Raw genomic sequence first — 23,492 nt, 5'->3', positions numbered from 1 at the left:
ACGAGGCATTTACAAACCATTCATCAGGCATTTATAAACCATTCATCAGGCATTTATAAACCATTAATCAGGCATTTATAAACCATTCATAAGCATGTATAAACCATACATTAGGCATTTACAAACCATTCATCAGGCATTTACAAACCATTAATCAGGCATTTATAAACCATTAATCAGGCATTTACAAACCATTAATCAGGCATTTACAAACCATTCGTAAGCATTTATAAACCATTCATCAGGCATTTATAAACCATTCATCAGGCATTTACAAACCATTCATCAGGCATTTATAAACTATTCATGAGGCATTTATAAACCATTCATAAGGCATTTATAAACCATTCATGAGGCATTTACAAACCATTCATCAGGCATTTATAAACCATTCATCAGGCATTTATAAACCATTCGTCAGGCATTTATAAACCATTCATCAGGCATTTATAAACCATTCATCAGGCATTTACAAACCATTCGTAAGGTATTTATAAACCATTCATAAACCATTCATGAGGCATTTACAAACCATTCGTAAGGTATTGCTACTCCCACATCTGTAAAACTGGAGTTGGAGTTTTTTGTATTTTTACAGGGACAGTGCACATTAATCAACATTTCAGTAAAAATGATGGTTTTAGCCAGCTGGCTAATTTTCAACCACAGTCCCTGGGCAGGTTATTAAAAACCATTCCAATAACAATACAGACAAACAATGAGCAGTGAGCACATGCAGAGCAACATATGACAAGCAACACGTAGCACGCAGACAGACAGAGCAACACATGAAAAGCAACACGTAGTATGCAGACAGAGAAACATAGGACAAGCAACACGCAGACTGACAGAGAAACACAGGACAAGCAACACGTAGTACGCATACAGACAGAGCAACACATGACAAGCAACACGTAGCATGCAGACAGAAAAAGCAACAAAGGACAAGCAACACGTAGTATGCATACAGACAGAGCAACACAGGACAAGCAACACATAGTACGCAGGCAGACAGAGAAACACAGGACAAGCAACACATAGTACGCAGACAGAACACACAGAACAAGCAACACGTAGCACGCAGACACATAGCAAGATAGGACAAGTAACACGTAGCAGGCATACAGACAGAGCAACACAGGACAAGCAACACGTAGTACGCAGGCAGACAGAGAAACATAGAACAAGCAATACGTACCACACAGACAGAGAAACATAGAACAAGCAATACGTAGCACACAGACAGAGAAACATAGGACAAGCAACACGTAGCAGGCAGACAAAGACACATAGTACAAGCAACATTTAGCATGCATACAGACAGAGCAATAGCACAAAAAGCAACACAACAAAATCCATAAAAGCAGCAAAGTGTTTCCACACCTCACCAGCTACAGACAACACGAAGACAAGCTAGTAAGCTAGTTATTTAAATGTGTATAAGGTGGTAAGCTAGGTATTTAGACATGTATAAGGTGGTAAGCTAGGTATTTAGACATGTATAAGGTGGTAAGCTAGGTATTTAGACATGTATAAGCTAGTAAGCTAGGTATTTAGACATGTATAAGGTGGTAAGCTAGGTATTTAGACATGTATAAGCTAGTAAGCTAGGTATTTAGACATGTATAAGCTAGTAAGCTAGGTATTTTTGTACGGGGGGGCCAGTACAAAAAATATAAGCTAGTAAGCTAGGTATTTAGACATGTATAAGGTGGTAAGCTAGGTATTTAGACATGTATAAGCTAGTAAGCTAGGTATTTAGATGTGTATAAGGTGATAAGCTAGGTATTTAGACATGTATAAGCTAGTAAGCTAGGTATTTAGACGTGTATAAGGTGGTAAGCTAGGTATTTAGACGTGTATAAGGTGGTAAGCTAGGTATTTAGACATGTATAAGGTGGTAAGCTAGGTATTTAGACATGTATAAGCTAGTAAGCTAGGTATTTAGACGTGTATAAGCTGGTAAGCTAGGTATTTAGACATGTATAAGCTAGTAAGCTAGGTATTTAGACATGTATAAGCTAGTAAGCTAGGTATTTAGATGTGTATAATGTAGTAAACTAGTTATTTAGTGTGTATAATGTAGTAAACTAGTTATTTAGATGTGTATAATGTAGTAAGCTAGTTATTTAGATGTGTATAATGTAGTAAACTAGTTATTTAGATGTGTATAATGTAGTAAACTAGTTATTTAGATGTGTATATGTATTTTTGTTGTGTGCTTGTTATTTTACCAGGTACTGCTGGAGTGTCTACCAATGGCATGCCCAACTTTTTGTGAGAAATTACGCTGGTCATTCAACACATTTATAAAGTATTTATAAAGCATAAATAGCGCTCAATTTAGATTAGGAGCTGCAAAAATAATTAGTAAATGGTTTATAAATGTTGGCGTTATGAATAAATGTTGAACACACCTTATAAATGCCTTCTAAATGGTTTGTGACCCATTAAAATACAAAGTGTTACCGTATGTTCTTAATACACTGTTGACTGAGATCTGAGCCTAATGCTAAAACACTGTTGACTGAGATCTGAGCCCAATGCTAAAACACTGTTGACTGAGATCTGAGCCTAATGCTAAAACACTGTTGACTGAGATCTGAGCCTAATGCTAAAACACTGTTGACTGAGATCTGAGCCTAATGCTAAAACACTGTTGACTGAGATCTGAGCCTAATGCTAAAACACTGTTGACTGAGATCTGAGCCTAATGCTAAAACACTGTTGGCTGAGATCTGAGTCTAATGCTAAAACAATGTTCAATGAGATCTGAGTCTAATGCTAATACACTGTTCAATGAGATCTGAGTCTAATGCTAATACACTGTTCAATGAGATCTGAGTCTAATGCTAAAACACTGTTGACTGAAACCTGAGTCTAATGCTAAAACACTGTTGACTGAGATCTGAGTCTAATGCTAAAACACTGTTGACTGAGATCTGAGCCCAATGCTAAAACACTGTTCAATGAGATCTGAGCCTAATGCTAATAAGCTATCGCTGGAGCTAACTGTTGATTAAAGGAAGAGTAACTGCTTTTGAAGACCTTTTGGCTGTGTTGTTTTGTTTTCCTGGCCCCCGTCACTTTCCCCCAGTGGTGAATGTGTGTGAGGCTCGGTGGGACACACACTGCGAGGGGGAATGTGACGGGGCCAGGAAAACATCAGACACACACACACACACACACAACCTGCCTCATTACTGTATGACCGCCCTGCCATGTGTACGAGGAGAGAGCAGGGCTCCAGCAAGACAAGCGCTAATTATTGATCTATTTTTTACATTTTTTTAACAAATCTCCCGGGAGGGTTGTGAACGCCTGGCGCTGTGATGCAACAGCATCATGCCGCTATGGAGGACGGGGCGGATGAAGCATTTTGAGCGACCCCGGGACCTACACGGCTATAATCGATGAGCCGCTTGCTTGTTTATCTGTTAATGGCCCATTTAAAGCCCAACGCCAAGACAAAACACAGCCTGTTCGCAAGAATTGTTTTGGATTGTTGCCGCGAATTACATTTTTTGTTGTTTCTTCACCTGGCATATATACGACCGATCAATCTGTTTATCCATCTCTCCTTAATGGCTGCGTTCGGTTCAGTTCTATAAAGAGATGGGTATAATTGTGATTTTGTGCTTCAAACAGGACTCTGTGAGAATAATCGTGGAACATCCTGATGAGGTGATGGGCACCTGAGGGGTTTTCATGGATCTAAATCAATTTCAACCCTACAAGCATCTCCTACCTGGGATTTAGATAAAACTCATTTAATCACTTTAAGCTGTGAAGACTCACTCTGTGAGTGGTTTCATTGTTTTTAATGGCGGGATTCACCCTGTGGTGTTTTTTTGCTTTGCTTCACCAATCACCACCAGACTAGCAATATGGTACTTTAAAGCAAGCAAGCTATGTTTGCTATGAGTACAGACATTAAGAGAGAAGGGGAAGAGTTGTTTTCAGGTGGTTGTTTTACAGTCACACAGCATTTATTTTTTCATTAACATAGCCTACAGTAGAGTCAGTAAAGGTACAGTACTTTATGACATTCAACTTCTATTCATAATCAGTATCTAGACCTCACACTCTGTTCCCTTATTTAAAGGCCCAGTGCAGTCAAAAACATTATTTTTCTGTGTTTTATACATATTTGAAGATTATAATAATGCCCTTTTAGTGTAAAAGCTGTTTGAAAAGAATACCTGAAATTTCTGCAGGTTTTTGTAGGATGGAGCTTTGGCCTGCTTGGTAACCTTTTTTTTATTTTTTATATTTCACCTTTATTTAACCAGGTAGGCTAGTTGAGAACAAGTTCACATTTACAACTGCGAACTGGCCAAGATAAAGCAAAGCAGTGCGACACAAACAACAATACAGAGTTGCACATGGAATAAACAAACATACAGTTAATAACACAATAGAAAAAGTATAAGAACAGTGTGATCAAAAGAATGAGGTAAGATAAGGGAGGTAGGGCAATAAATAGGCCATAGTGGCGAAATAATTACAATTTAGCAATTAAACACTGGAGTGATAGATGTGCAGAAGATGAATGTGCAAGTAGAGATACTGGGGTGCAAAGGAGCCAATTTTTTATTATTTTTTAAATAACAGTATTGGGATGAGGTAGTTGGATGGGCTATTTACAGATGGGGTATATACAGGTGCAGTGATCTGTGAGCTCCTCTGACAGCTTGTGCTTAAAGTTATTGAGGGAGATACGAGTCTCCAGCTTCAGTGATTTTTGCAATTCGCTCCAGTCATTGGCAGCAGAGAACTGGAAGGAAAGGCAGTCAAAGGAGGAATTGGCTTTGGGGGTGACCAGTGAAATATACCTGCTGGAGCGTATGCTACGGGTGGATGCTGCTATGGTGACCATTGAGCTGAGATAAGGTGGGGCTTTACCTAGCAAAGACTTATAGATGACCTGGAGCCAGTGGGTTTGGCGACGAATATGAAGCGAGGGCCAGCCAATGAGAGCATACAGGTCGCAGTGGTGGGTAGTATATGGGGCTTTGGTGACAAAACGGATGGCACTGTGATAGAATGCATCCAATTTGCTGAGTAGAGTGTCAGGGGCTATTTTGTAAATGACATCGCCGAAGTCAAGGATCGGCAGGATAGTCAGTTTTACAAGGGTATGTTTGGCAGCATGAGTGAAGGATGCTTTATTGTGAAATAGGAAGCCGATTCTAGATTTAATTTTGGATTGGAGATGCTTAATGTGTGTCTGGAAGGAAAGTTTACAGTCTAACCAGACACCTAGAATACGTGGACAACTACAAATACCTAAGTCCGAACCGTCCAGAGTAGTGATGCTGGACGGGCGGGCAGGTGCGGGCAGCGATCGGTTGAAGAGCATGCATTTTGTTTTACTTGCATTTAAGATCAGTTGGAGGCCACGGAAGGAGAGTTGTATGGCATTGAAGCTCATCTGGAGGTTAGTTAACACAGTGTCCAAAGATGGGCCAGAAGTATACAGAATGGTGTCATCTGCGTAGACGTGGATCAGAGAATCACCTGCAGCAAGAGTGACATCATTGATGTATACAGAGAAAAGAGTTGGCCCGAGAATTGAACCCTGTGGCACACCCATAGAGACTGCCAGAGGTCCGGACAACAGGCCCTCCAATTTTACACACTGAACTCTGTCTGAGAAGTAGCTGGTGAACCAGGCGAGGCAGTCATTTGCGAAACCAAGGCTGTTGAGTCTGCCGATAAAAATGTGGTGATTGACAGAGTCGAAAGCCTTGGACAGGTCATTGACTACAGCTGCACAGTATTGTCTCTTATCGATGGCGGTTATGTTATCGTTTAGGACCTTGAGCGTGGCTGAGTTGCACCCATGACCAGCTCAGAAACCAGATTGCATAGCAGAGAAGGTACGGTGGGATTCGAAATGGTCTGTGATCTGTTTGTTAACTTGGCTTTCAAAGACCTTAGAAAGGCAGGGTAGGATAGATATAGGTCTGTAGCAGTTTGGGTCTAGAGTGTCTCCACCTTTGAAGAGGGGGATGACTGCGGCAGTGTTCCAATCTTTGGGGATCTCAGACAATACGAAAGAGAGGTTGAACAGGCTAGTAATAGGGGTTGGAACAATTTTAGCAGATCATTTTAGAGAGAGAGGGTCCAGATTGTCTAGCCCGGCTTCAGTTATTAGACCAATAACAAAGAGAGTTCCAAACCTGCCAATAACCTCTCTGCCAGTTTTCCCCTCCCGACTCAGAATGCTCCCAGACAATCCTAGCAAAATTATTGCTTGAGAAATAGCTCTTTGTTAAAAAGCAATTTTGTATATTTTTGACCATTTTGATTGAAAACAATCACAGTATGGTACTTATGTTACCCAGAAATGATTTGATATTGAGATAAAAACAGCTGCATTGTACCTTCAATGTATTCCTTAATCTTAACATTCCAAGGTAACATTCAAAGGTAACATTCCAAGTAGAAACCTTTTTACAGAAGTTTCTCTTGAACAGCTTACAGTAGAAATACATGTAACTATTCAACTTCACAGTTGGATTCATTTTGAGCTTCAATACCTCACACTTTGTTACCTCTCAATGTGTTATCTAATAATGAAATTCCATGGAAGCCTTTCTATTATGAGTAAATCACCTTTAAAACCCTGAGCTTGAATGTGAGATTGGATTGTTTTGGGAGATATGATTATTGTAGGTAAAATAGAATAAGATGCCTATGTTAGAAGGGCATTTTTTGAAATAAATGAATGTGGCTACTGTAGAAATAAATTAATATATTAATGTTGAGGGATTTAGCTTAGAACTATCTTAAACAGACCATTGACATCCTACGTATTGCTACATAAAAGATTCAATAAATATTGACTGTAATTTATCATTTCAATCAGTGACCTCACCACACTTTCTCAAAGAACCAAGTCTAGCCTCAACAGTGGATAATTGTTCAAGGTAATTGTCACGCCCTGACCATAGAGAGCCCTTGTCCTCTCACTGTCAACTGTGTTTATTTTCAGCAAACTTAACATGTGTAAATATTTGTATGAACATAACAAGAATCAACAACTGAGACATAAACTGAACAAGTTCCACAGACATGTGACTAACAGAAATGGAATAATGTGTCCCTGAACAAAGGGGTGGGGGGGGGGGGGGTCAAAATCAAATGTAACAGTCAGTATCTGGTGTGGCCACCAGCTGCATTAAGTACTGCAGTGCATCTACTCCTCATGAACCGCACCAAATTTGCCAGTTCTTTCTGTGAGATGTTACCCCACTCTTCCACCCTCAAAGCTCATCACTAAGCTAAGGATCCTGGGACTAAACACCTCCCTCTGCAACTGGATCCTGGACTTCCTGAAGGGCCGCCTCCAGGTGGTGAGGGTAGGTAGCAACACATCTGCCACGCTGATCCTCAACACTGGAGCCGCCCAGGGGTTTGTGCTCAGTCCCCTCCTGTACTCCCTGTTCACTCACGACTGCATGGCCAGGCACAACTCCAACACCATCATTAAGTTTGCAGACGACACAACAGTGGTAGGCCTGATCACCGATAACAACGAGACAGCCTATAGGGAGGAGGTCAGAGACCTGGCCGGGTGGTGCCAGAATAACAACCTATCCCTCAACGTAACCAAGACTATGGAGATGATTGTGGACGTCAGGAAAAGGAGGACCGATCACGCCCCCATTCTCATCGACGGGGCTGTAGTGGAGCAGGTTGAGAGCTTCAAGTTCCTTGGTGTCCACATCACCAACACACTAGAATGGTCCAAACACACCAAGACAGCCGTGAAGAGGGCACGACAAAGCCTATTAAACTAAAAAGATTTGTCATGGGTCCTGAGCTCCTCAAAGGGTTCTACAGCTGCAACATCGAGAGCATCCTGACTGGTTGCTTCACAGCCTGGTACGGCAATTGCTCGGCCTCTGACCGCAAGGCACTACAGAGGGTAGTGCGTACGGCCCAGTACATCACTGGGGCTAAGCTGCCTGCGATCCAGGACCTCTACACCAGGCGGTGTCAGAGGAAGGCCCTAAAAATTGTCAAAGACCCCAGCCACCCCAGTCATAGACTGTTCTCTCTACTACCGCATGGCAAGCGGTACCTGAGTGCCAAGTCTAGGACAAAAAGGCTTCTCAACAGTTTTTACCCCCAAGCCATAAGACTCCTGAACAGGTAATCAAATGGCTACCTGAACTATTTGCATTGTGTGCCCGCCCCAAACCCTCTTTTGCACTGCCGCTACTCTCTGTTTATCATATATGCATAGTCACTTTAACTATACATTCATGTACATACTACCTCAATTGGCCCGACCAACCAGTGCTCTCGCACATTGGCTAACGGGGCTATCTGCATTGTGTCCCTCCACCCACCACCCACCAACCCCTCTTTTACGCTACTGCTACTCTCTGTTCATCATTTATGCATAGTCACTTTAACCATATCTACATGTACATACTACCTCAATCAGCCTGACTAACCAGTGTCTGTATGTTGCCTCGCTACTTTTATAGCCTCGCTACTGTATATAGCCTGTCTTTTTACTGTTGTTTTATTTCTTTACCTACCTATTGTTCACCTAAACTTTTTTGCACTATTGGTTAGAACCTGTAAGTAAGCATTTCACTGTAAGGTCTACACCTGTTGAATTCGGCGCACGTGACAAATAAACTTTCATTTGATTTGACCTGCACATTCCCGGACATTTCTGGGGGGGAATGGCCCTAGCCCTCACCCTCCGATCCAACAGGTCCCAGACGTGCTGAATGGGATTGAGATCCGGGCTCTTCGCTGGCCATGGCAGAACACTGACATTCCTGTCTTGCAGGAAATCACGCACAGAACGAGCAGTATGGCTGGTGGCATTGTCATGCTGGAGGGTCATGTCAGGATGATCCTGCAGGAAGGGTACCACATGAGGGAGGAGGATGTCTTCCCTATAAGGCACAGCGTTGAGATTGCCTGCAATGACAACAAGCTCAGTCCGATGATGTTGTGACACACCGCCCCAGACCATGACGGACCCTCCACCTCCAAATCGATCCCGCTCCAGAGTACAGGCCTCGGTGTAACGCTCATTCCTTTGACGATAAACACAAATCCGACCATCACCCATGGTGAGACAATACCGCGACTCTTCAGTGAACAGCACTTTTTGCCAGTCCTGTCTGGTCCAGCGACGGTGGGTTTGTCCCCATAGGCGACATTGTTGCCGGTGATGTCTGGTGAGGACCTGCCTTACAACAGGCCTTCAAGTCCTCAGTCCAGCCTCTCTCAGCCTATTACGAACAGTCTGAGCACTGATGGAGGGATTGTGCGTTCAGGCAATTGTTGTTGCCATCCTGGACCTGTCCCGCAGGTGTGATGTTCGGATGTACCGATCCTGTGCAGGTGTTGTTACACATGGTCTGCCACTGCAAGGACGATCAGCTGTCCGTCCTGTCTCCCTGTAGCGCTGTCTTAGGCATCTCTCAGTACGGACATTGCAATTTATTGCCCTGGCCACATCTGCAGTTCTCATGCCTCCTTGCAGCATGCCTAAGGCACGTTCACACAGATGAGCAGGGACCCTGGGCATCTTTCTTTTGGTGTTTTTCAGTCAGTAGAAAGGTCTCTTTAGTGTCCTAAGATTTCTTAACTGTGACCTTAATTGCCTACCGTCTGTAATCTTTTAGTGTCTTAACGACTGTTCCACAGGTGCATGTTCATTAATTGTTTATGATTCATTAAACAAGCATGGGAAACAGTGTTTAAACCCTTTACAATGAAGATCTGTGAAGTTATTTAGATTTTTACGAATTATCTTTGAAAGACAGGGTCCTGAAAAAGCATTTATTTATTTATTTATTTGTTGAGTTTATTTAATAATGAACACTTAAGCTGCAGAGCGGAATAATGTGTGCAAGAACACTCTCACACGTGATTGACTAGTCCTGAGGGCCTTGGTTGTGTGAGCTACGGGCGGCAGGTAGCTTAGCGGTTAAGAGCATTTGGCCAGTAACCAAAAGGTTGCTGGTTCGAATCCCCAAGCAGACTAGGTGAAAAATACGTTGATATGCCCTTGAGCAAGGCACTTAACTCTAATTGCTCCTGTAAGTCGCTCTGGACAAGAGCGTCGGACAACTGACTAAAATGTTGAATGCAAGTAACACGTCCACTCCCTGACCACTGATGAAACAGAGGTAGCATAGTTTTAGAGTTCAGGGAGCTGGCTGGCTGGAGTGGCACCCCCTGGCTCTCTCTGCCTTTTAACCAGAGATGATACTAATCACCTTTTAAACCCTGAACTTGGGAGCTGGCTGGCTGGAGTGGCACCCCCTGGCTCTCTCTGCCTTTTAACCAGAGATGATACTAATCACCTTTTAAACCCTGAACTTGAATGTGAGATTGGATTGTTTTGGGAGATATGATTATTGTAGGTAAAATAGAATACGATGTTTATGTTTGAAGGGTATTTTTTTTTTAATACTAAGCTTCTATTTTAGGCCAGGAGGAGAAAAAGAGTGATAGGTGGGTATGAAACACCAACACACACGGGTTCATACACAGCCATTCACACACACAAACATACACTTGCTCATACACATAATTTCTCTCATACACAGACACATACACACAGGAACACACACTCACCAGAAGTTTCTGAAGGGAGTGTTGATTTGGAAGAGCCTCCTGTCTGTATCTTTAATGTTAGTAGCAGTCAGATCGATCAGGGAAATACCCAGGCCAGCTCTGAAGTCCTGTAGAACAGATACACTGTCAAATCAAACATAAAGTAAGAAAGGCTATGACACTAGGAGGCCAAGTGCATTATGGGGAAACAGAGGAGAGAGAGAGAGAGGATGGGAGGTCATAGGTCATTCACATGAAAGTCACTCACTGACACAAAACAAGTAATTCAACAGATACATGTATTGACCACAGTGATGAACTGGTTACCAAATGTTTCCATGCATGCATTCTCTGCCAATAGATTTTGCTTCCCGTCTTCATCAAGTTTCCGCCTCATCTTACCGTGAACACAGTCTCCGCTAACGCGGGAATATTGCCTTTGAATTTAACCCTTGTGTAGTCTTATCATTCTGTATACTCCTCTTGTCCTAAGGGTAAGAAATGACCCGCCTTCACTAAAGCCCCTAAAATAAAGCAGCTTTATTGAATTTTAAACCCCAAATCTATTTTGCATGAAGAAAAAACAGTCATCACAAACGTTGTGAATATCTGGGTTTTCCCTCTTCACAATGCAGACAGACTGCATTTAATCAGTGGACACCACTCATTTTTATTACAACACACCTGTCATAATTGTTTTCTTTACTAAAGTAGAGGTTTTTTATTATTATTATTATTATTATTGTTGTTATTGTGGCTAAAGGTACTGCATAAGTGTAAACACATTTTTTTTTATAGCAAGATATAGTACTTGTATAGCCTAAGAAAGTAGCAGAAATGTGCAGAAAGTAGTTTTGAATGCATTTTATTGAAGGGGAACAATAACAGTCTTGAACTTTTTTGGCAACATAGTGCTATATTATTATATACTGTACAATGAGGAATTCAACTACAAAATACTAGTCTTCTCCCATTTTTTTAACCATTGCCCCCACACACAAGGTGTATAAACAACAACAATAAATAAGAATAAAATAAGATACAAAACAAAATCGTGAAGAACATAAATTAAATCAATCAACTATAATTAGCACGTAGGACAGCATGCAAGTGCGTGTGCATGGACTTTGCAGATCTATTTCTCACATATGCAGCACATTGTATTTGTTTTACAGTCCTTCTTTGGGGGGCAGAATTGGCATCTCCTCCTCTTGCCTGCCCCAGCTACAGCCTCAGGTGGAACAGGACAAGATTCAGCCCTGAACAGCTTTCACAAGTGCTGCAGAGGCTGCTGTGTGGGGGAGGTGCTCCATTCTTTGAATGTATGGGGTTACAAGTGCCTTTCCCAGCTGCTCCAGGAACACCCTCATCTTGTTCCGTTTATCAGGCATCCAGGTAAGGTTGATCTTGTTCCATATCACAAAGGCATTGTATGAGGACACATCAATTATGTTTTGGAAGATGGCCAGTGGAAAGTCATCCTCCTGCAGCTGTAAGTTCCAATCACCTTGTCCAGGTTGTCTACGCCTCCTTTGTTGTGGTTGTAGTCCAGGGTGATGGCTGGCTTCCAGTCTTCACGATGACTGATCTCAGCCATTTTGTGCAGTGTGCTCAGGAGGATCAAATTCTTGTTCCTCTTTGGGAGGTAAGAAGCTAGAGTGGTGGTGGGGGTGAAGGCAAACTTTGATGAGAAGACCTCTCTCCCCCTTGTCTTCTGGCTGAGTTCAAATCAGTAGCACACATAATCTCAATTTCTCATTGTGTGTGTGTGTGTGTGTGTGTGTGTGTGTGTGTGTGTGTGTGTGTGTGTGTGTGTGTGTGTGTGTGTGTGTGTGTGTGTGTGTGTGTGTGGTTTGTAAATAATTTTAACTTCTTGGTGACAGGGGGCAGTATTCAGAAATTCAGATGAATAACGTGCCCAAATAAAAATGCCTGCTACTCGGGCCCAGAAGGTAGGATATGCATATTAGTAGATTTTGATAGAAAACACTCTGAAGTTTCTAAAACTGTTTGAATGATGTCTGTGAGTATAACAGAACTCATATGGCAGGCAAAAACCTGAGAAAAAATCCAACCAGGTAGTGGCTTGTAGTTTTTCTATCAAATCCCTATTCAAACTACAGTGTCTGTGGGGTCATTTTGCACTTCCTAAGGCTTCCACTAGATGTCAACCGTCTTTAGAACCTTGTTTTATGCTTCTACTGTAACTGGGCAGAGAATAAGAGCCCAGTCAATCAGTGGACTGCCTGGGACCAGTGAGTTGTTTACTGCGCGAGCACGCAGGTGCGCCGCTCCTTCTTTTGACTCTGTAATGACTATGCTATTGTCCGGTTGGAATATTATCGAAGATTTATGTTAAAAAGACCCTAAGGATTGATTGTAAACATTGTTTGACATGTTTCTACGAACGGTAATGGAACTATTTGACTTTTCGTCTCTGGTTTTGCGCTCGCGCGTTATGCCTTTGGATTAGTGATCTGAACGCGTGAACAAAACTGAGGTATTTGGACATAAATATGGAGTTTATCGAACAAAACAAACATTTCTTGTGGAAGTGGGAGTCCTGGGAGTGCATTCCGAAGAAGATCAGCAAAGGTAAGTGAAGATTTATAATACTAATTCTGAGTTTAGTTGACTCCAGAACGTGGTGGGTAACTGTATAGCTTGCTTTGATGGCTGAGCTCTGTACTCAGAATATTGAAAAATGTGCTTTCGCCATAAAGCTATTTAAAAATCTGACACAGCGGTTGCATTAAGGAGAAGTGTATCTATAATTCTTTCAATAACTGTTGTAAATTTTATCAACGTTTATGATGAGTATTTTTGTAAATTGATGTGCTCATTCACCGGATGTTTTGGAGGGAATACATTTTCTGATCATCACGCGCCAATGTAAAATGTGGTTTATGGATATAAATATGAACTTTATCTAACAAAACATACATGTGTAACATGGGAGTGTCATCTGATGAAGATCATCAAAGGTTAGTGATTCATTTTAGCTGTATTTCTGGTTTTTGTGACGCCTGTCCTTGCTTGGAAAATAGCTGTGTGGTTTTTCGTTTAGGCGCTGTCCTAACATAATCTAATGTTATGCTTTCGCCGTAAAGCCTTTTCGAAATCGGACACTGTGGTTGGATTAAGGAGACTCTTATCTTTAAATGGTGTATAATACTTGTATGTTTGAGAAATTTGAATCATGAGATTTTTGTTGTTTTGAATTTGCCGCCCTGCTATTTCACTGGCTGTTGATAGTGTGTACCGCGGGTGGGACGCTAGCGTCCCACATGTCCCAGAGAGGTTTTAACTGCCGGGTGAAAAATGGCCATAAGACAGTCTTTGTACCCTGGTGGTGTACAGCTTTCATGGAAATATGAATAAAGACGATGTTTCACTTTTTCTAATGTTGGGGTCACTCTAGGAAAAGTAATCAAATTTCAAGTAAAACAAATATAATTTAGGGGGTTTTCTCTGCTGTTAAACATAGTGGCGGGTCATTTTTTACCCTTAAGACAACACAAGGGTTAAATCACGCTGTAACGCTGAATTTCCCCCATACGGATTGAATAAAGACCTAAATTAGACTATTGATGCATAAATGTACCTGCGGGAGGAGGAGCTTGTTTTATAATAAGCACATAGCCGCAAGGGACCCTAGATAGGGACCCTCCTCTCAGCCCCTCCACTCAGCCCTTTCTCCAGGTAGAATAGAACATCATAATGGATATGAATCTCATCTCATTAGAACTAAATCGGGCCTCTCCTACGAGTGTCATTTGGTCTAATAAACGAACATAGTACAGGCCACATAGATTAAAGTCTACCCCCATGCCCTATTTCCCAGGGGCCTTTGCACAGAGATACATGAGAATGACATAGTAAAATGTGTGAGAATAGGAGACTGAAGAGGTGGCTGAAAGAGAAAAGATAAGATACAATTCATTTAAAAAAATAACCATGCCCTTTTCCTCTCGTGTGTGTGTGTGTGTCTGTGTGTGTCTGTCCGCCAGCCAGTAGTAGCAGAGTGGGATGCTAAACTAACGCAGGCTGTCTCCTCCTTCTCCTGCACTCAAAAGGGCTGAGGAGCAGCTTTCTCATCGCCCTCAGACAGAGAGGGAGAGGAACAGATGAGAGAATGAGAGAGAGGAAAGTAGGAAGATAGAAAGGAGAGAGAGAAGAGGGAGAAAGACATAGCGAGAGAGGAAGACAGAGAGAAGAGGGAGGAAGACAGAGAGAGAAGAGAGAGGAAGAGGGAGGAAGACAGAGAGAGACGAGAGAGGAAGAGGGAGGAGAACAGAGAGAGAAGAGGGAGGAATACAGAGAGAGAAGAGGGAGGAAGACAGAGAGAGAAGAGAGAGGAAGACAGGGAGAGAAGAGGGAGGAAGACAGGGAGAGAAGAGAGAGGAAGACAGGGTGAGAAGAGAGAGGAAGACAGGGTGAGAAGAGAGAGGAAGACAGGGTGAGAAGAGAGAGGAAGACGGAGAGAAGAGAGAGGAAGACAGAGAGAAAGAAAAAAGGGAGAGAAGAGAGAGGAAGACAGGGAGAGAAGAGAGAGGAAGACAGGGTGAGAAGAGAGAGGAAGACAGGGTGAGAAGAGAGAGGAAGACGGAGAGAAGAGAGAGGAAGACAGAGAGAAGAGAGAGGAAGACAGAGAGAGAAGAGAGAGGAAGATGAAGAGAGGTAGAGAGAGAGAGAGAGAGAGAGAGAGAGAGAGAGAGAGAGAGAGAGAGAGAGAGAGAGAGAGAGGGAAGATAGAGAGAGAAGAAGAGGAAGACAGAGAGAGAAGAGGGAAGATAGAGAGAGAGAGGAGAGAGTAATATTGAGAGAAAGCGAGAGGAAGACAGAGCGAAGAGGGAGGAACAGAGAAAGAACAGAGAGGAAGACAGAGAGAGAAGAGGGAGGAAGATAGAGAGAGGAGAGGGAGGAACAGAGAAAGAAGGGGGAGGAACAGAGAAAGAAGAGGGAGGAACAGAGAAAGAAGAGGGAGGAACAGAGAAAGAAGAGGGAGGAACAGAGAAAGAAGAGGGAGGAACAGAGAAAGAAGAGGGAGGAACAGAGAAAGAAGAGGGAGGAACAGAGAAAGAAGAGGGAGGAACAGAGAAAGAAGAGGGAGGAAGATAGAGAGAGAAAAGACAGGAAGATGGTGAGAGAGAGAGAGACGAGGGAGGAACAGAGAAAGAAGAGACAGGAAGACAGAGAGACATGGAAGGAGAATAAAAATGCCCCTCCCCAATACATCATAACAGCGAATTGAAAACCGCTGCAGTGGCACCAAACATAAAACGATGTCAACCTGGCCTGTTATCATAAGAACAGTTCATCACCACAGACACAGTTTACTCTCATTACCACAAAAAAAAGAGGGGAAATTAATTGACACCATCTTTGTTGATTAGGCACTTTTCCCGAATGAGAGGGAGAGAGGAAACGAGAGAGGGAGAAAGGCCTCTCGGAATAATGCTGTGTAATTAGACAGTTGTGAGACATGAGGAGATATATATATATATATATATATATATATATATATATATATATATATATATATGAGTATAGAGATACACAGAGAGACAAAGAGAGAGAGAGAGAGAGAGAGAGAGAGAGAGAGAGAGAGCAAGAGTTTGGAAAGAGAGAAAGGGAGACAGAGACAGAGAGAGAGAGACTACTTTATCACTGACATCAACCCAGAGTCTCTCAGAGTGTTCACAGTCAGCCCACTGACACCCCTATCAGACCACAGCATAATTACAGTCTACTTGAACAGAGCAATACTCAATCATGAGGCATCAAAGCCAAAGGAACTAATATTAAGAAATGCTATAGATGGAAAAAATGTAGTTTGGAAATCTACCAAAAAACAATTAGGCAACAACAAATTCAATCCCTTTTAGACAATTTCCTGGACAAATTGTTGCACTGTAATAGTGAAGGTGCAAACTTGGCAGTAGAAAATCTTAACAGTATATTTGACCTCTCAGCCTCCCTATGAAATCAAAATATCTCAAATAGAAAACCAAAGAAAATGAACAACAATGACAAATGGTTTGATGAAGAATCCAAAAATCCAAGAAAGAAAATGAGAAACATGTCCAATCAAAAAAATAGAGACCCGAAAAATCTGAGTCTACGCCATCACTATGGTGAATCACTAAAACAATACAGAAATACACTACGGAAAAAGAAGGAACAGCACGTCAGCAATCAGCTCAATGTAATTGAAGAATCCATAGACGCTAACCACTTCTCAGAAAATGGGAAAACTCAAAACAAACAACAACCTGAGGAATTATCTATCCAAAATGGAGACGTATGGATAGACCCCTTCTCCAATCTTTTTGGCTCTATAACAAAGAACAAACAGCAAAAACATATACATGATCAAATACAAATCTTAGAATCAACTATTAAAGACTACCAGAACACACTGGATTATCCAATTACATTGAATGAACTACTGGACAAAATAAAAACCCTCCAACCCAAAAAGGCCTGTGGTGTTGATGGTATCCTGAATGAAATGATTAAATATACAGACAACAAATTCCAATTGGCTATACTAAAACTCTTTAACATCATCCTCCGCGCTGGCATCTTCCCCAATATTTGGAACCAAGGACTGATCACCCCAATCCACAAAAGTGGAGACAAATTTGACCCCAAAAACTACTGTGGGATATGCGTCAACAGCAACCTTCAGAAAATACTCTGCATTATCATTAACAGCAGACTCGTACATGCTTTTTATGAAATTATCGTACGACAGACCACGTATTCACCCTGCACACCCTAATTGACTGACAAACAAACAAACCAAAACAATGGCAAAGTCTTGTCATGCTTTGTTGATTTCAAAAAAGCAAAAGTGGTGTTGGGAAAGTGGTGTTGGGGGAAAAACATATGATATGTTAAAATCCATGTACACAAACAACAACCGTGCGGCTAAAATAGGCAAAAAACACACACATTTCTTCCCACAGGGCCGTGGGGTGTGACAGGAATGCAGCTTAAGCCCCACCCTCTTCAACATATATATCAACGAATTGGCGAGGGCACTAGAACAGTCTGCAGCACCTGGCCTCACCCTACTAGAATCTGAAGTCAAATGTCTACTGTTTGCTGATGATCTGATGATTCTGTCACCAACCAAGGAGGGCCTACAGCAGCACTTAGATCTTCTGCCAGACCTGGGCCCTGACAGTAAATCTCAGTAAGACCAAAATAATGGTGCTCCAAAAAAGGTCCAGTCGCCCGGACCACAAATACAAATTCCATCTAGACACCGTTGCCCTAGAGCACACAAAAAAAACTATACATACCTTGGCCTAAACATCAGCGCCACAGGTAACTTCCACAAAGCTGTGAACAATCTGAGAGTCAAGGAAGAAGGGCCTTCTATGCCATCAAAAGGAACATAAAATTCAACATACCAATTAGGATCTGGCTAAAAATACTTGAATCAGTCACAGAACTCATTGCACCTTATGGTTGTGAGGTCTGGGGTCTGCTCACTAACCAAGAATTCACAAAATGGGACAAACACCAAATTGAGAAATTGAAAAATATCCTCAGTGTACAACGTAAAACACTAAATAATGCATGCAGAGCAGAATTAGGCTAATTATCAAAATCCAGAAAAGAGACGTTAAATTCTACAACCACCTAAAAGGAAGTGATTCCCAAACCCTGCATAACAAAGCCATCACCTACAGAGAGATGAACCTGCAGAAGAGTCCCCTAAGCAAGCTGGTCCTGGGGCTCGGTTCACAAACACAAACACACCCCACAGAGCCTCAGGACAGCAACACAATTAGACCCAACCAAATCATGAGAAAACAAAAAGATAATTATTTCCAATGTGTCAAGTAATTAACAAAAAAACTGACCAAACTAGAATGCTATTTGGCCCTCAACAGAGAGTACACAGTGGCAGAATACCTGAACACTGTGACTGACCCAAACTTAAGGAAAGCTTTGACTATGTACAGACTCAGTGAGCATAGCCTTGCTATTGAGAAAGGCCACCATAAACAGACCTGGCTCTCAAGAGAAGACAGGCTATGTGCACACTGCCCACAATATGAGGTGGAAACTGAGCTGCACTTCCTAACCTCCTGCCCAATGCATGACACATATTTCCCTCAGATTACACAGACCCACAAAGAATTAAAAAACAACTTGTATCAACTCCCATATTTATTGGGTGAAATACCAGACAGCAAGATTTGTAACCTGTTGCCACAAGAAAAGGGCAACCAGTGAAAAACACCATTGTAAATACAACCTATTTTTATGTTTACTTATTTTCCCTTTCGTACATTAACTATTTTCACAACATTACAACACTGTATATACACATAATATGACATTTGAAACGTCTTTATTCTTTTGGAAGTGTAATGTTTACGGTTTATTTTGATTGCTTATTTCACTTTTGTTTATTATCTTATTTAACTTGCTTTGGCAATGTAAACATAAGTTTCCCTTAAATTGAATTGAATTGAGAGAGGGAGTATTTAGACATGTCAGTAGTTATGAAGACCAGAAGAAGCGAGAGAGAAACCAAAGCCACTATCGCAACAACACAGTTCTTAAATAATCTGAGTGATCTGACTGGATGACGGGTGATGGAAGTATGCCTTACTCAAGGTCCTACGTTCCATTTACCACAGTGTGCATTGAGCTGTGAATGCAGCCACTCTCTCCCTCCATCTCTCTCTTCCCCATTGTAGTGCTACATTGAACTCTGCTACAAAGTACCTGGGCAACTTCATCTGAAGAGTGGTCAATTGCCCTCATGGATAATTTACAGAGTTGCAAACGAGGACAGTGTGTGTGTGTGTGTGTGTGTGTGTGTGTGTGTGTGTGTGTGTGTGTGTGTGTGTGTGTGTGTGTGTGTGTGTGTGTGTGTGTGTGTGTGTGTGTGTGTGTGTGTGTCTGTCTTCGTAGCTGTTTGTGATTGGTTCTGCGTGCCTATACTGTACGTGTCTGCGTCATTGTGTGTATGTGTGTGTACAGTATATGTGTCTTCGTAGCGGTTTGTGATTGGTTCTGCGTGCCTATACTGTACGTGTCTGCGTCATTGTGTGTATGTGTGTGTGTGTGTGTGTGTCGCCCATCTAATGGCCCTCATCCCTCTCAACAGCCAATTACAGATATGGCTGTTAGGATCCGGCCCGGCTGCTAGTTACCTTGCCAGTATGTGCTGTGGCCTCCTGCCCTGTCCAATTAAATCACTAGGGATGGAGGGAGGGGTGGAAGAAGGGGTGGAGGGAGGTGAAGGAACATTCTGGCATTAGAGATAAAAATGACTCTCTCAATTACAGAGAGCCGCGGGGCAATGATAATGCAGAGAGAGGAGAAGAGTTAGGGTTAGGGTTAGATAGAGCACCGGGCGGTGCAATGATGATGCAGATAGAGGAGTAGGGTTAGAGAGAGCACCGGCGGTGCAATGATGAGTCAGAGAGAGGAGTAGGGTTAGGGTTAGGGTTAGCGAGATCACCAGGCGCTGCAATGATGATGCAGATAGAGGAGTAGGGTTAGAGAGAGCACCGGGCGGTGCAATAATGATGCAGATAGAGGAGTAGGGTTAGAGAGAGCACCGGGCGGTGCAATGATGATGCAGATAGAGGGTTAGAGAGATCACCGGGCGGAGCAATGATGATGCAAGAAAAGGTTAGGGTTAGAGAGAGCACCGGGCGGTACAATGATGATTCAGAGAGAGGGTTAGGGTTAGAGAGAGCACCGGGCGGTGTAATGATGATGGGGAGAGAGGGTTAGAGAGAGCATCGGGCAGAGCAATGATGATGCAGAGAAAGGGTTAGGGTTAGAGAGAGCACCAAACGGTGCAATGATGATGCAGAGAGAGGAGTAGGGTTAGAGAGAGCACCGAGCAGTGCAATGATGATTCAGAGAGAGGAGTAGGGTTAGGGTTAGAGAGAGCACTGGGCGGTGCAATGATGATGCAGAGAGAGGGTTATGGTTAGAGAGAGCACTGGGTGGTGCAATGATGATGCAGAGATAGGGTTAGGGTTAGAGAGAGCACCGGGCAGTGCAATGATGATGCAGAGAGAGGGTTAGGGTTAGAGAGAGCACCGGGCAGAGCAATGATGATGCAGAGAAAGGGTTAGGGTTAGAGAGAGCACCGGGTGGTGCAATGATGATCCAGAGAGAGGAGTAAGGTTAGGGTTAGAGAGAGCACCGGGCGGAGCAATGATGATGCACAGAAAGGGTTAGAGAGAGCACCAGGTGGTCCAATGCTGATGCAGAGAGAGGATTATAGAGAGCACCGGGCGGCGCAATGATGATGCAGAGAGAGGGTTAGGGTTAGAGAGAGCACCGGGCGGTGCAATGATGATGCAGAGAGAGGGTTAGGGTTAGAGAGAAAACCGGGCGGGGCAATTATGTGGCTTGTAGGGAGAGCTGGTATCTTAAAAAATTGTCTATGACATAATGAATGCAACACAGCTTTGATGACACCCCTGTCACAAAAATGAATGGTTTTGACCACTAAGAACTTTTGGAAATAAGGCTTCTCCTCCCAGCCGTGCAACTGGGCTTGTAAAATGATGACCAACTTTACCCGCTTCATGTAAAAATGTAAAACTCCTATTGGGTAAACCATGAATATGAAGTTGAATCCTCCCTTTTCCTAAAATGGGGATGTGTGTGTTACCTGCACAACACCTAATATTTTGACAAAGATTAGATTTTGGCACCAATGTCTTTTACACAACCAACTCATATACACAACATGATGGTTTACTAATACAACATGATGGTTTACAAACACAACATGATGGTTTACCAACACAACATGATGGTTTACCAATACAACATGATGGTTTACCAATACAACATGATGGTTTACCAATACAACATGATGGTTTACCAATACAACATGATGGTTTACTAATACAACATGATGATTAACTTACACAACATGATGGTTTACTAATACAACATGATGGTTTACTAACACAACATGATGGTTTACTAATACAACATGATGGTTTACTAATACAACATGATGGTTTACTAACACAACATGATGGTTTACCAATACAACATGATGGTTTACTAATACCACATGATGGTTTACTAACACAACATGATGGTTTACCAATACAACATGATGGTTTACTAATACCACATGATGGTTTACTAACACAACATGATGGTTTACCAATACAACATGATGGTTTACTAATACCACATGATGGTTTACTAACACAACATGATGGTTTACCAATACAACATGATGGTTTACTAATACCACATGATGGTTTACTAACACAACATGATGGTTTACTAACACAACTGTCCATCTCACCCTCTCCCCCTCCCCTATCTTCTTCTCCGCCCATTTCACTCACACCCTCTCCCTTATATACAGAGCCTTCAGAAAGTATTCATACCCTTTGACTTATTCCACATTTTGTTGTGTTAGTCTGAATTCCAATTGCTCACCTGTTTATACACAATACAGGGATGCAAACTGCTGAGTGCCCAAAAAGGTGACACTTTCTTTGTTGCACTGAAACATGTAAAATAAATCCCTGCTAGGGGGAAATGCAGGTTTAACTAATTAAACAACAAAGAATATGATCTACATGATCAGTCTGTGTGTAAAATAAAAAGTGGTTCATGTGAACCGAACTCACAGCTAAAAAAAAATTCAAAAGCAATCCAATGTTATTTGTTGCCTAGACTTTACTGCAAATGACACTCAAGTTGAGAAAAAAACAATACATTAATAGTACAGTTACCATGACAGCCTTTATAACAGAACGCTCGTGACCACACACACACACACACATCTAAATATTTAACTTGGGGAAAAATATCTTTAGTAGAAATAGAATGAAACACAGGCAATCTATTGTTGCTCTATTATAGTGGCCACTACAGTAGACATCGATCAAGTGCACAAGGCTATATGGGTGCAAAAAGAGCCTTCACTGAGTAAAACAATTATAATAATCCCCCCTCACTCACACACACACACACACACACACACACACACACACACACACACACACACACACACACACACACACACACACACACACACACACACACACACACACACACACACGTGTTACTGTCAAGTTCAACACAACCAAAACAATATCTTTGGGCTACACTGCACATTATGTACACTTACTGCCTGTGGACATCTGTTCTATAATGTGCCAGCAGAGCATGATACCCTTTGTTGGCATAATTGATCTCTTTCAGGCAGAGAGTACACCTGGCATACCCCTTTTATCCACTGTATTGAAGAAGTGAGAAAGAGGGAAAGTGTGTGGTGGTCCTTTCACCTCTATAGTGGCATCCAGCTTAAGCCAGGCCCAGCTCCACTTCATCCCTGAATCCACTTGTTTAACAAGCAACGCCTCATTTCCACCTAATTCTCTCATTCTGAAAATTAAACCACATACTGTAGAGGGAAAACATTAGTTCATAGATAGTAGTTAGTTTGTTAGCTAGTTAACATTTCACACAGACTGCCAGGGTCCAGAAAGCACCTAACGCGTTACCAGTTAATACTATAGCGAATTGGTAAGGTTAGTAAAGTTAGCTCATCTGTTGTTGTAATGTTAGCTAGCTAACGTTAGCTGTCTGACTTTATTAGCCAGCTAATTTTCACACCATAAACTCAAGTATTTGATCAGTTATGTTGGCTAATGTTGCTCAACATTTCTCTGGCTAGCTAACGGAGAATTCGTCCAGCTAGCGAGATACTTAACAATGCTAATACTTGTTTCATCACACTTTCTCCCTCACCTCAAACTTCCCAAATGCCAGTTGTTTTTCGGTTACTGCTCATGCAGTACATCTTCCCACCCCTGTGAGAAGGTGTTCAAGTCAAAACAGTAACTGGGCCACTCAGG

At 42.2% G+C, this 23,492-nt stretch overlaps 1 protein-coding gene across 1 annotated transcript in view; it reads right to left on the bottom strand.

The window, feature by feature from the left end:
* The window catches only part of arap2 (ArfGAP with RhoGAP domain, ankyrin repeat and PH domain 2), a 187,971-nt gene that overhangs the window by 110,458 nt on the left and 54,021 nt on the right, over window positions 1–23,492 (bottom strand). Inside the window, exon 9 of the mRNA XM_045721480.1 lies at window positions 10,624–10,730. Within this exon, the coding sequence (XP_045577436.1) occupies window positions 10,624–10,730 (107 nt within the window). The remainder of the gene's footprint in view (window positions 1–10,623; window positions 10,731–23,492) is intronic.

Source organism: Salmo salar, chromosome ssa07, assembly GCF_905237065.1.
Source record: "Salmo salar chromosome ssa07, Ssal_v3.1, whole genome shotgun sequence".
Taxonomy (NCBI): domain Eukaryota; kingdom Metazoa; phylum Chordata; class Actinopteri; order Salmoniformes; family Salmonidae; genus Salmo; species Salmo salar.
Note: the sequence above shows the minus strand (reverse complement) of the source record. Positions and strands in the feature narration are given on the sequence as shown.